We start from the raw sequence: 14,847 nt of genomic DNA, 5'->3' as shown, positions 1-14,847 counted from the left end.
AACTGTGTAGTGACTCATTGAATCTAGGGATCTCTTTGATGGTGGGATCTTCAGTGCAAGTGTAATCTTCATGAACAAATCTCTGGAACCTGTTTTCTTCCTGTCTCCTCGATGTCTATGTGTCATCTTTTTCTGTGTAGTTTCATGGGGTGTTTTGGATTGTTTTGTGGGATTTGGTTTTGGGGGTTTTTTGTGGTTTGTTTTTTTTGTTTTGTTTTGTTTTTTGGTTTGCTTTTTTTTAAAATAAGGATGAGTGCTCACCTTCTTCCTCGAAATGATTCTTTATCTCTCCACAGCCCTCTAGTTTAAGGCAGAAGAGAGATATAAACTTAAGAATTAATTCATTCTAGAGTGGGGAAACAAGCTCTTTTGGGCAGGTATTTGAAAGAACATATCCAGTAAACCAGTGTCTCTAGTTCAAACTGGCTCAGTACCTGGGTCACAGATTCACAAAATGGTTCAGGTTGGAAGGGACCACAATGGGTCATCTCATGATGCCAATTTGCACGGTTTTTTTAGAAGAGTGTAACCTCTTACACTGTCAAAAAGGCCAAAACCTTCATAACAAAGTTTTTATTAATTGCCTCAATTGTATAACTTCAGGCAAATTGTCTTTGGTCTCTGTATTGTTTAGGCTAAAACCTAGTATTTGCTGGTACTTCTGATTCCTAGTCTTCATGAACATAGTATCTGAGAAGAGCAGAAACATGGTTTACTTGTCCATGGCATATCATCAAAGTCAAATTATAAAGTCTAATTTATGAAATGAAAATATTTTAATATTGGTAATTACTGTTCTGGTGAAATATTGAGACTGGAAACAGCTGAATTATGTCAATTAAAATCCTCAGTTAACTTCTGTTAGGGAATAATTTAAAACAGCAGTAGTAGTGCATTACTCTTTACTTTCTGAAGGCACATAATTCTCACTATCGAGTGACAGGCATGGACTAGTTGGAAAATACTGCAAAGGGAGGTCTTTTAAATGTTCAGATTTGCCTAATTACTTTATAAAAAAGGCTTCTAAAAACCTCCTGCAATGAATATGACCCTCAACAGTAATATTTATGTAGTGTAATTAGAGTCTTCGTTAGGGATCCCATTATTGTTCACAATGTAATCAGGCTTATAATCTAGTAAATGTGACATACTGTAATGTTCTGCTTTGTAAACATTATTGACTCCATTTTAAGACTGAGATTGCCTCATACCAACAAATAAAAGAAAATCATGGCCTCATAAAACCTTCTAATTATTTAGATGTGCACTCTGCGGGTTCCTGATGCAGTCAAAGTTGAGACTGAACCAAGGTGACTGTTGAACACAGGTGCAGGCTTCAGTGCAGGTGACTTGCCAGCCTCCTTTATACCTCAGCTGGCTGCTTCAATCTCACTAAGTTAAAGGGGGAAAAGATGCAAATGTGAATCGCTTTTTAACCTCATTAGCACAGGCATACTCATATTGTGCTTCTGCCTTATATTTCCTGTTTCTAGATAGTAACAACCAGATATTGATCTGTTGGTAATCCACTGTAGCCATGTGCATGTATTAATCAGTCTGTCACTCAAGGGAGGTAACTGAAAATGGGCTTGTCTAAACAGTTCTTCTTTTAGGGCTGAACTTAATTTTTTTGTAAATTTTGTTATATCTTAAATGACCAAGAACTTGGACACTAGATTATTTAAGCAGTAAACAGAATGGACCATTGCTAAAAATGAGGTTTTATTTTGTTTGTTAAATAAGATCTTTAGTACAACTACTGTCTTGCTATAGCTACTTGTATCCTGTATATTCGTTTTTCTCTCACTTAAATCATGAAATGATCCGAGTCTCTTAGGCTCTGCTCTTTCGAGACCTGTGTGTGCTACATGAACTGAGAGGACAGCCTGTGCCTGTTTATTAGTCTATAAGAGCATTTTTTGTCATTGTCTCTCTGCAGTGGTCTTTGTTGTTCAAAATATCTTGCAATTCTGATAGTAACTTTTGAAGCTTGTTTCTCATTGTTCTCAGCAATGAGAACAAATTCCAGATAGGAGGCTCTTTTAATATAAACTTTGCTTTTATTTCAGTAACACTGAGATGCTCCTGGTACTGCAGTCACTGCAAATGCCAGGTGCTAGCAGAGCATCTCTCGTCTAGGTAGCTTGCACTAATTGCGCTCTCTCACTGTGAAAACTTTCCCACAGCTGTGCCAGCAAACATCGCAGACCTGAGAAATATAGAAGTGCTCAACTTTTTCAACAACCAGATTGAGGAGCTGCCTACACAGATTAGCAGCCTTCAGAAGCTCAAACACCTGAACCTTGGGTGCGTATCTTAATGCAAAAATTGGCTGTAATGGAGGTGCAATTAAAATTCATTGCAACTGAACCTGGAACTTCTTATTTTTTGCTATTAAAGTTTCTTTTTTCTTTTGAAGTTTCTTATTGCAAATGCTTATGAGGATAACTCAGCAATTACGACTTCAGAATGTTCAGTTAATGTCCTGGATAAGCAAATACTTAGAAGTGATCAAGCACTTACTCTGGTATACTGATAACCATTTAAGGGCAAAGCAACTCATATTCATCAAATACTGAGGTCAAACAGAACAATTATTGAATTTTTACTTCCCTAGCAACTGCCTTTTGCTTCTGGAATTGCTGCAGAAGAATCAGGCTCTATTTCCTGTTCTGCTTTGGAAAAAAAAAAGAAAAAAAATCCATGTTAATCTAGAACTTTAATTTCAAATTCCAACCCTGGGATTATAGACATTTCAGTTTATATTAAAACTGCAAAAGAAACAGCAAATCTTTAGACATGCTATGCCTTTAATTCAAAGAGCAAGTATTGACTGAATTTGAGCCAGAAGTGTTTCTGTTAAGTGTTCAGATACTATATTCCAGTAGAGTTGGTAATACTTTGTAATAACTACAGTTGCCGAGGGTTTTCTTGAATTAAGAAAAGAAAGCATAGAACCTTCTTAAACTAAATGGGCATATTAAAGTGGAACTATTTAGGAAAGCACTGGTTAGCTTAAGCTTTAGCACTACAGGCTTCTCTTAGAAAGAATGTTGGTATTTCATAAAGTCAAACTTCTGAGCACCTTGAAGTAAGCATTTTTAACTCTTCTGAATACCAACTGATTTTGCCTAGGCTCTGTGTATCCTGCTTTTAGGTACTTTTGTAAAGCTCTGGCAATTGAATTGCATCTTGAACTTTGGAATGCCAATAAATGTTTTAATGATGATCTGTCTTCCTAGGTCTTTATTTGGTCATAGTAGATCTCTAGCCTGCCTTAATATCTGTTTGAACTGGAGTTGCTTTTCAGAGCAAATATTAATCAGGATTCTGTATATTTTGGGGGTTAAATCCATATTTTTGGAATGGCTTGGAGAGGTATTGCAGTATATGAAGGAAGAAGTTGGGCGCTGCCCATGTATTAAAGCAGTGACGATTGCTAGTATAGTTCAAATACTATTTTTCATTAATGAAAGTAGTGAAAGACCACGTGGTGTTAGGGCCAACAGACATTCTGGTCTGGAACCACAGTTGCCATCGTCATGTGGCCTAAGGTCTTACAGATTAAATGCTCTTCCTTCTTAATCCTGTCCTTACCCATAATCTTCCAGGTACAGGATTTACCACCCAGCCTTAGCTCTGTAAAATGGGTTCTGCTTTGCAAGTCTTTGGAGTCAATGAAGAGGAAACTCTTCTGGCTAACTAGTTTTTCAGGAGGCAGCCAAGAAACCCTTTTGTCATCTGCAGTGCATGTGTTAGAGGGCTTCAGAACAGCCCTCCAGGGGAGAGGGGAAGCTTGAATTAGAGTAGAGATTATTTTTGGGAGAGTTTTGTCACAGAAGGGTCAAGTGGTGGAGTGGAAATAGGAAAGGTGTACTGCTGCACTGAAAGCTTAAAAGTGTAAAATTTGGAAGGCAAGTGAGCACACTTTCTGAGGCACAAGCTCACTGTTTGAACTTGTGCAGGGCCAAAAAGTGCTGGGCAGGGTCTTTGAGCTGGTTCACTTTGCATGCCAAAGGATAGATACCATTCTGCCTGTTGCCAATAGGGAGAATGTTCTTCCTCACCCTGTTCTTTGGTTAAAAAAGGGAAGGTTGTCAGGGCCGCTTAGTGAAAAACCCTTTTCACTAGTGGAAAACAATCTGCTTTAGTTCTGTTTGCTATAAAGAACAGATTTTAAAACAGTGACAAGTCTGCAGTAGCAATAGTGGAGAGTGGCTTTCTGTATTTTAATAATTACTACTACGCAGCAATAGTAGGTGTATGCCCATGATAGGACTCCTTATGGGGGATGAGTAGGAAAAAGGAGTTCATCTGGAGTTTAGCTACAGAGAGCTGATCTTTGCAGGTTCTGGTGGTGCTGGCTTATGCAAAAGTGGGAGAGAAAGGATGAGAGTTTGTGAAAGAAATGGTGTATATGCTTCTCCTGCCTTTGCTCCCATGGATGTATAGTTTCTTATTTTTGGGTACCCAAATTTGTCAGTAGGTTTACTGGCGTTTTTATAGTTTTAAGTGTTAGATCATGCTTCATACATTCAAATAACATCTCCTCTTGACTTCACTTGTGACTGTTGCTTTACCATCAAAAAGAGAAAATACAGAATATATTTAGAGATAAGATCTGAAAGGTCATCTTTGTTTCCAGTCATCACTTAACAGTAAAATCATGTTCTTGACAATGGCTACCTGTACAGGCTCTTCCTGAAGATGCCTGTCTTTTCCATTCCACTTTCAAACCCAGATGACAACTAAAGCAAGAGCCATACACACAAGGTTTATATTTGGTCTACATGCAATAGGAACAGTATGAATAAGAAACTACCAGGTAGTTCTTTTCTGTTTATATGATAAACAGCCAGAGCTCTAGTTCACACACAAACAGTAAGGTTCTGTGAAGAGATCTCCAGCTCTGTGCCTGCCTTCATTGTTGCAGCAGCTCTAGTGATTATCTGGATCACCTTGTTCAAGCTCTTTGAGGTCAGAGAAAAGTTACTGTTTTCTGTGCCTTGTCTGCTCCAGGTTATCAGAGAAATCTCTTCTTCTCTTAGTTTTCCTCATGTTCTGGCTGTTGCCAGTGGGAACTGCTATCCTAAACCCTCTTAAGACTGGCTGATTGAGCTATATTTAGATTAACCCTCATCAATCACAGGACTGACATTTTATTTACTTGGTGCTCCATGTGCATCAATAGTTATCTAGTGACACGGATTTGCTGTTCCTAAGAAGGGGTTTGAGCAGCAGTTATCAATGAACACAAATACTGTGCAGTTGTGGTGTTCTTCTTTGTATTTGGTGCCATGGTGAAGAACTATGTGGTAGATGGCAGAATGGCATGCGGTCAAGATGATGTGCAAAAGGGTCATTTGTAGTTTAGCTAGTCATCTACAAGAACCAGCTTCCTCTGTGGAACACTTTTAAGCTGAGCGTGACACTGTGATACGTCTCTCCCTTGTGCTGTATGTTTCAGATGTGGCTGCTGATTGACATAACAGACAGAATCCCTCACGAGTGCTTAAGTTTGGGTATATTTATTGTAGTGAAAGATTAAAAAATGATCTGCTTTGCAAGAGGATTGCTCAGTATCTTGGAGCATCAACCCCTTTTCAAAACAAAAGGAGATCTTGAAGTAGATTTTTTGTTTATTTTATGGAAAAAAAAACCATGAAAAAAAATGTTGTGACCTGTATTATTCCTACTAGATGAAGTCCATACTGATGTCATGTTCTTTTTTTTTCCTCTTTACCTACAGCATGAACAGGTTAAACACCTTGCCAAGGGGATTTGGATCTTTACCAGCTCTAGAAGTTCTTGACTTGACTTACAACAACTTAAATGAAAATTCCCTACCGGGAAACTTCTTCTATCTAAGTAAGAAACTTTTCTAAAAACCTTGCAAATCTTCGTGATATGGTGCTTTGCTTTCTGCAGTTGAAATTTATTTGCTGGAGACCAAAATCCAGCAGAATTCTTTCTGTTATTTATGTTTTTCTTTTAATATATCTTGAATACTTCTACATAGCACAGCAGTGTTTATCACTGATATACAATCACCTGACACCTTTGGACACGAGAAGACTTGCTTTTAGTTCTTCTGAGTAATATTTCCTCGGGTCCCATACTCAGTTAAAACTTCATGGAGGGTTGCAAGCCTCAGGGGAAAATAAACACAACTGTTGTGTGTTGAGTCTGAAAACAAATGTGTTCCTGATGGTTCATTACTGAAATAGTTTTAACAGTGTGTGGATGTTGAAGTGTCCAGTATGTTAAAACATACACTAGGGTTACAAAGCTTGGCACAAGAATGGTAGAGCTAAGCTGATCTGTGCATATGTTAAAAATATGCACTCAAGTTAAAAGAAAGGTATTGTAATGCATATGTGCAAAATGGTTGCCTAAGCAACTTGAATTCTGGCACTTTCTGGATTTCAGTGATTCTGCTGCCTTAGTGGTCTATTTCCACATACTCTGCTGAAGTGGCTTCAGGTTCAGTGCATTCAGCATCAAAGTGACAGGCAAGGGGAGGGGAAGGAGTGCCGCTGTCTGAGGGATGTTGTGACTGTAACCTGGCAGAGGAGAATTTTTAAGTCAGCATTATTAAAAATGGTCACATTTATTGAAATGAAAAGAGGGAGGAGTAAGACAAATGGGATCTCCTCTGGTGGGGAGGAAAGGTTTTGCTGATCTGACCACCTTCTTTCCTGCTCATCTGAAAGTTCTTTGTGAGTCTCCACTTTAAATTTTTTTTCCAACTGTCATGTATGCTAATTCAGTAATAGCAAGCTACATGATTTTTCTGGGCCGTCTTTTTTTTTTGTGAATTTCATAGAGACTTATTATTACAAATTATGCAGTTTGAGTCTTCTCTATTCCTCTAATTTCAGATCTCTTTGCCAGTGTTAGGTTGTGCTTTCTGTACAGCATAACATAGATGTCTATCTGTCCAAAAAACTCAGATTTTTTTTTTTAACGTTTGTTTAGGGTGCAAATTGATGTAATAAATAAGAATCGGGGGGTAATAAAGAGTAATGGCTGTATCCTGACATCTGAGCATTCATGCCATATGGCAGAATAAGCCAGAGTTTACTATTGCAGAAATTGTTAATTGTGCCAGTCCTTTTGAATATAGATGTTTTCCTGAACTCACCAACCGTACAATAAGCCAGTAAATCTAAGTTTGACCTGCTTGTTATTATTGTGAGCCCTGGGTATGTCAAAGGCTTTTCACCAAGTCATGGTTATTAATCAAACCTGACTCCTTTTTATTGATTAGACCTCAAATGGTTGGGTTATATGCCACCCTGTTTATATATTGCTATTTAATTTGCAGCCACCCTGCGTGCACTCTATCTAAGTGACAACGATTTTGAAATCCTACCGCCAGATATTGGGAAGCTCACAAAGTTGCAGATAGTAAGTAATTTATCTAAATTCTTGGAAAATCAATTCACTTTTGCAACACTTGTAGGAATAGAATCCATTCAATTTGAGGAGTAGTAGGCTACGTTTGCAGGAACAGACCACTACACCTGGAACTATTTCTTGTTTACCAGAAGACAGTTGTAAATAAATTGGAAGAATTGAGCATTTAGGAGAATGGTGGGGGTAAGAGGGAGTAGAGTTCTCTTTTGGGCTGCTTTATAGTAACCGAAAATTGTTCTGACTGAATTTATTTTTGTTCTTAGCTGAGTCTTAGAGACAATGACCTGATATCACTGCCTAAAGAAATTGGTGAGCTCACCCAGCTTAAGGAACTGCATATCCAGGGAAATCGTCTTACTGTGCTGCCCCCAGAACTGGGTAAGATTATGGATGATCATTTATTTATTTGACTAATAACGATGATGATGCACTGTATTTCCTTTGAAATGACTATTCTTAAGTCATCATAGAAGCTAATATTTACTCTCCCTAGAGAAATACTCACTTTTTTACTCCTACTGGATATGCAGAAGAAGCCAGAAGATGAGTATTTGATTTTATTATTTTTTTATGTTACATATTTTGTGTATATTAATACACCTGACTGCCAAATTGTTTATAGCATCTTGTTTTATATAATGTATCATAAATATCAGGTCTTCAAAGCAATTCTTGTCTCTGACTGGGTTTTGAGAACACTATTTAGATTAGCCAGAATTATATTAAGCAAAAAGGACAGCAGAATAAGTGGCTTTTTAGTGAGTGTTCCTGTAAAAATGGAAGCTAGATCAACTAGAGTGAAATACAGGTAAATTAGAGGAATTTTTTGTTTTTCAGTAACCTGCCTTTCTTAGTGAATTGATAGCTTTTTCACTTAAAGCAGTGGAGCAGGTTTGTGTACTTTGAATTTGTGATATTGGTCATTTAAATACAGTTATACGTGGCTTCGTTTAACCTATAAAGTGGAGTTTTTATTTGAAACTTAAGTATTGATTTTGCTGAATTTGCATTGCAGTATTCCATTTTATGTGAGGGACATTGTCCCTGTTTATCCCAAGCCAGAATTTGGTTTCAGATCTTTAAATATTTAAAAATATTTTCATTGGAAATAATGTAGCTCCATCAGTTCTCTGTGTTTAAAACACCTGTTACACAGAGTCTACTCCTTGGTTTTTTTTACTGTGGACTGTTACATGCTGAAGCTTCTTTGTTTCTACTGGTACCTTCCAAGTAATAGTTCCCAAAACTCAGAAGGATAGTGACTGAAGTTAGGGTAATAAAGTAAAATTATTTGTTGTCATAAGAACTTGCTTTGACCCAGTGGAGAATGTGACAGCTATGTGGTTAAATGTGACAGTCTGCAACGTATGCTTTTTGTGTCTGCCTTTCCTTCTTTGAGGCAGGGGAAGATGTTTGTTTAGACTCTTACTTATTTACCCGCTATGAGGTTTTTTGCCTTTCCCCTTCACTGCTGGTGGATGAAATTTGTTCTCTTTTACTTAATTTCAGATGTTTATTTCTTGATACAGGTATATTTTCTTTAGCTTTTTGTGTTAGTAATATTCATTTTTAAAGTCTCTTTCAAGAGCAATAACATTTTAGAAACATGTAGTATCTGTAAATATACTTTTCTGTAGCTTCCTAAGTTACAGCCTTGGTGTTTTTTTCAGAAAGTGAAAGTTAAGTGCTGCACTAAGTCTAACCACCTTCTTTGACTGGTTAATTATATTAAACATGCTACTGCTTTACAAGCTCAGCAGCAAATCCCTGTTAAATGGTTTTACCATCAAAATCCAACCCAAATAGAAATGTTTGAAAGAAAATTCTCAATGTTTATTTTGCACTGACCTGCAAAACTCGGCCAAGGGAAGTGTTTTTCCATCTAGTTAGCATTTGTTTGCATTATAGAACGAGTATCAGAGTCTGGTAGAAAAAGGACTTGTAGTTTTGCCCCAGCTGATCAAGCTGAGGTGCATTGACACGTCTAAGTCCTTTGTTACCTCTGGTCTTTACTACTCCAAAGGTATTCTATAAATTTTACTTTTCGTTTATTAATTTATTAATTTTATGGCCACGTCATAAAATTTGTCATCGGTTGGCGTAATTTCTATCACACTCTATGCCATGCATAATGCAAGAACTATCTCAAATGCTTAAAATAGATTTTGGGGTATGTTCCCAAAGAACATTACACTGAAGTCTAGATTTGTAACTTGTGCAACTTGCAGATATATTTACTGTGAAAGGTAATGTTCTTGTTTATTAAACACCTAGACACACATCTAGGGAATGGAACACCAGGCTAGCTTGGAAGGCTTGTTTAAGATCACGTAGGAGTAGGCCACAGGCAAGTAAGTGTAAATCTCTGAATGGTTAGAAAAAATCTTTTCATCTCTGCAGCCCTGTTTTCCCTTCTGCAAATGAGGGCAATTTAGAGAAGCACACACACCTTTGCAGACAGTTTTAAAGTCTGCCAATGTAAGATGGTATGAGAGGATTGCAACCTGCTCCATGGACTGCTAATGCCATAGTCACCACGTGAGGGAAAACCATCTTTGTCTGCGTCCAGAGTTCTCCCTCCTAAATTTTTAAAATTGAATTATAATGTACTCAGAACTATCCAAATACTTTTTGCTGTGCATGTTGGATAAATGGCTTTGCAGTGAGCAGGTCCTATTTGCATTAATTGGAGCTACTGCTGTTCCGTTTAAAGTAAACAGTCTTTTCTCTCTCATTATCACTTTCATAATTAAAGGTGCTGAAGGCTTTTGACTGGCTTAGTTTGGGCACTGGTGGACAGCAGAGAGTCATTACGTGTTAATTTACCAGAGAGATGGGCACAATATAAAACATCAGGATAAAACAGTGTATTTGAATGAGGAGAACGGCGTGTGTGTTACATTAAACATTTTTTTAAAGGTAATGGAAATAAGTGCAGAAGAAGGCATGGAGAATGGGGTATGAAAAAAGACCATAGGCCTTGGGATCACAACTTTGATATGGCGAGAGATGACAATAAATAAAACCCTAGAGTCTGCCTGTAATGTCACCCGATGTGATTGAACGTGGCAGCAGTGAAAGGGAGATTCGTATTACCCTTCTTTGTGTTTAGCAGAGAATACCTATCACTGATTTGAGAAAAATATTCCTGCCCTGGAGGAAACGAGGGCACTAAAAGAGTGCACTGGTGGTCTGGTTGTCTGTAAATACAGTACATGTGAGTGATGAACACAGGAAATGGCCGGGAGTAGGTGGGTGGAATTTGCAGCTTGTTTTTATCATTTGTCTCTCAAAACCTCGTTCATGAGGAATGGTGGTGGGCAGTCATATATAAACTTTAAAGAGGCACTGGCATTTTTTTCCCTAGCATTTAAAAGGTTATGTGCTGCATTGCGAGACAAATAAATCATGATTCACTGCAACAACAGAGTTGCAGTCAGTTATATAAATTGCCAAGGAGGCACTAAATCTGTCGCTTTGTGTATTCTGACCATTTAACAATGAGAATGGTGTTTGGAAAGAAAGCTGAATAGAAACAGGAACAACATAAGGGGTAGATGCAATTAGTAACACCAGTGATGGTGTTTTAATATTCATTGTATGGTCATCTGGGTGCACCCCTATGTGCCACATTAAAGAATTTTTTAGCAGAGTCAGGAGTGTAAGAGTGATGTATGGTGCAGAGTAGCACATCTTCACAAAGATGTAATACTGTAAAACTAAATAGCCACCCAGAGAATGTAACCAGCTTATCTGTAGGTTTGAGTTTTTGATGTGAAAACGAAGGGTATAATTTTTAAACTCCAGATTCTAATGTTGCTTGTGTGCATTACCCTGCTGCCAGTACACGTGTGCACAAGTACACAGACTTTGCTCATGTTTATGCATATGGAAGAACAGAGATTTCTAAGAATACATTTCTGATTACCATCCTCCTTTTTTAAAATTGAATGTTGGCATCCATGGCTTGTAAGTTGCTATTCAATACTGTTCTAGTTTATCAAATAATTTCCTCAGGTAAAAGGAAACACTATCAAAAGTGTAAAGTTACATACATATTTGAAAAGGGGAAAATTCAAGCTTGTTAAAAATAAAGATCTTGATGGGGTAAGTAGCCGTCTTCCTTTTTAAGGAGCATGAAACATTTTGTAAATTAAATCTGTATGTCAGAATGGCTAAGTAATTCTTTCATCATTCTTTAGTTTTGAACAGCTAAATTACCTTCTGTGGATAAAGAATTGGCTTTAAATATAAAGTTCAAGGAATCCTTCCAAAAGTCTCAGTATTTCCATCAAAAGAAAACCTTTTAAAATTTAGGCTTTTGAAATGGCTCTCAAATTTGTGAATTAATATTATATTACACAAAGTAGTTGCTGCAGTTGTTTGTTCAAATTAATATTAATCGAAATAGCAGTTTACTTAGGTAATTATAACAGGTATGTGCAAACACAGGAATCACTTATTTCACAAAAGATATTTCTTTTCTAAATACACTTGACGTAAATGCCAAACTTCTCTTATTTTAGTATAAATTGTCACTGCACTCTACCTATGTCACAACACAGCACTGCTCACACCTGCAGTACAGGTCATTGGTGCTTGTTGGAAGCCTGAACACCCTGGGACTCTTTGGACAACTGAGCACTGTTCTGAGCACTGGAACAACTAATTGATATCTTACAATTTTAAAAAATTCATGTTTCTGCTTTTGGAACTAAGGCAAAAGTGGATAAACAAAGTAACTTGCTTTCTAGGACTGCTAAAGTAGCAGTCATCAGTGAAAAGCAGAAAAAATCTATGTAACAAGATAGGCTATGGAGAGGCTATTTATGTAGAAAAGCTTCTGTGAAAGTCTGTGAATATTCTAATTGTAATTCTCATTTTAGGTTCAAGTTAAAAAAAAAAGGGAAAAAAAAAAAGGGCAAACCCACTAAACCCCAGCACTTGTTATGTAGTTAGAAACCAGGATGATTGCAGAGAGTATTTGATGGGGATTAAGGTGTATGGGAAGAGGGTTACTTTGCAGTTTCATTATACAAAGGAAGATATTTAGATTTACACCACAGGCATTCTTTTCCGTACACTGCTGTAATTCTTGCCAAACTTTTCAAGATTCAGATTTGATCTTGCTTTAGTTTTTAAAATATACCAGTCTTACAGTCACTTCCCAGATGACTACAATGTGTGTGTGGGCTCTCCTAATGTTGACTGTACTCTGTTATAAGTACAATCAACATAATAATGATGTTTCTTTGAGCAGATATTTCATCTGTTGTGTTAGAGTTGTAGTAGGTAAGAATACCATAATTAGAGCCAATCTGAGTAAACGTTGCATTTGTGGTTATATATTTGATTCATTTTATGTTTTTCATAGTACTTAAAAGTGGTCTCGCTCTTCTGAATTCTTGGCAACCTATGTTTGAATGGAAGTTTCAAAGGTGTGGGGCAAAAGCAATGCAGTGAATCCTTTTTGAAGTCATTTTTTTAAATTAACTAGATTTTGGTCTGATAGGGACCCTTCAAAGAGAGAATGCTCTGTTGAATTCCCGTGTAATTGAGAATCCCAGGGGAATTTCTGATGCTAGAAAAAATGTGCAATATATTTCAAAATAAATTGGGATGCTGATCCTCTAAGCCTGTAATACTTCCTGCACCATTAAAGTGTCTTTGATGTTAAACTACTTTGACATCACATTAATTTCCTTTGTTCCAAAACCCATCTGCTGTTTAGTGTGTTCCTTGGGTTTCCTTACTGGGAACACTTAGCAGTGACTGTCGGTTTGCCCCTTGAGATCCCAGTCAGTACCAGGCATTTGTTACACAGAGCAGTGAAGGAAATGGTATTTCCAGCACAACATGTCACCTTTCAAAGAGATATTGGTGAAACTTAGCAGTATTTGTAAGTCTTCTAGTAAATGGTCTTGCTCTTATGTGAGGATGTGGGAGAAATGGATTTAATCAAGTCATAAGTAATTTGAAATAATTTTAGAAATAATATATTTTTAAAAGTACATTTTGAAGTAATTTCTTGGATTTTTGTCAAAATGCTCTTCTGCCTTTCCTCTTAGCTACAAACATGACAGCATCAGCTGGGCTGGTTGCCCTGGTACCTGAAGGCTGTGGTGGAGTTTGGCTGATGAAACAGCATGATTTGTCATGCGGCAGTACAAGCCATTAGCAGAATGTTGTTAGGAGAGGAGTACCTTGTATGCTGCATTAAATAAGTTCCTGGTTTATGGCTTTCATCTGTAAGTGTTGTTATCTTTCTGCTAGTTATCCTGCTAAGGTCAGGTTTGTTGTGTCTTATGATGGTAGAAATTTCCAGGGCTCTCTCCTTGTTCTCAGAGAGTTAACCACTCCTCCAGTCACCTGAATATGAAAATGCAACTTTGCCCAGCCAGGTTAGGTCTATAATCTGCCTGTACTTAATACGTGAAGTATGGTTTAAGGCAGTAGTTCAGCATTTTATCCATTTTCTTGTCTTTCCCAGGCTTCATCTTCAGTCCTGACACATGCTGAAGTGTCAGGCTTTCCATTATAATGATTCTGGCTGACCTTTGCTATGATACTGGAATTTTGTATAAATATCTCAGGATTACATTCACTTTGTTTTGAACTCTCTCCTATGAAATGTGCTGGAGAGTAAAATTTTCTTTCTATACAATTGTAATAGCTGTAGCTGAGGCAATACCAGTTTGCCTTGTATCGCTTCACATTTAAATCAAGGGTAAAGAATTCAAGATTTAGTTGGTCTGCTTTTACCTTATTTATTTCAGCTGTGTTCCTTTTACTAAGAGTTGAAGCAAATGGAGTAGCTATTATGTATTAGTACCACAGAATATCACAGACGCTTTATTTAACCTATCAAAGTAAAGAGTGAGAGGAAACTTGGCTGCTGATCCTCACTAACTCCATGAGAAGAAAGCACAGTTGGTCTTTCTCCCTTGTAGATGGGCAGAGGGAGCAGCAATGTTTTAGAACTAACTCAGTTCAGCACTGAAAAAAAGAATGTATTTTGACAGTGATGAACCGTTTGAACAAGACACCACTGGCAGAGCCTCCATCTCCTGATGTTTTTCAGATCAGATGTTTTTCTGTTTGAAAAGTCTCTGTAAGCTCTTCAATTACTGAATCGACACAGAGATTTACAGTTAGATGTATTCAAGTGAATTCTGAAGTTGGGTTGTCATCTCTGAACTCGTTACTGGAAATTATCATTTACATCTAAGAAGTTGTTAGAATAATGTGTGATATTGCAATATCTGCACTCCTGTTTTCTGTCCCTGAAAGTAATTGTAAAACTGAGGATGGGTTTAGGCTTCAGTGTTTGACTTTCGGGTTGCTTCTTCAGCCTTCTTTTGTCCTGAGGCTTCCTGTCTAATACTCACATGTGAGGTTGCATGCACTCTGATCTTTGTGGTTAGGAAG

General features: G+C 37.3%; 1 protein-coding gene across 2 annotated transcripts in view; it reads left to right on the top strand.

Moving 5' to 3' along the window:
• RSU1 (Ras suppressor protein 1) overlaps positions 1-14,847 on the top strand; it is a 104,490-nt gene that overhangs the window by 24,370 nt on the left and 65,273 nt on the right. For both annotated transcript variants that reach the window (XM_050324798.1, XM_050324807.1), the window contains exons 4-7: positions 2,187-2,307; positions 5,750-5,868; positions 7,328-7,410; positions 7,683-7,797. In XM_050324798.1, coding sequence (XP_050180755.1) covers positions 2,187-2,307; positions 5,750-5,868; positions 7,328-7,410; positions 7,683-7,797 — 438 coding nt within the window. The remainder of the gene's footprint in view (positions 1-2,186; positions 2,308-5,749; positions 5,869-7,327; positions 7,411-7,682; positions 7,798-14,847) is intronic.

This window comes from Myiozetetes cayanensis, unplaced genomic scaffold (assembly GCF_022539395.1).
Source record: "Myiozetetes cayanensis isolate MyiCay16 unplaced genomic scaffold, myiCay2020 scf1, whole genome shotgun sequence".
In the NCBI taxonomy this organism is placed as follows: Eukaryota; Metazoa; Chordata; class Aves; order Passeriformes; family Tyrannidae; genus Myiozetetes; species Myiozetetes cayanensis.
This window is presented reverse-complemented; position numbering and strand designations above follow the sequence as displayed.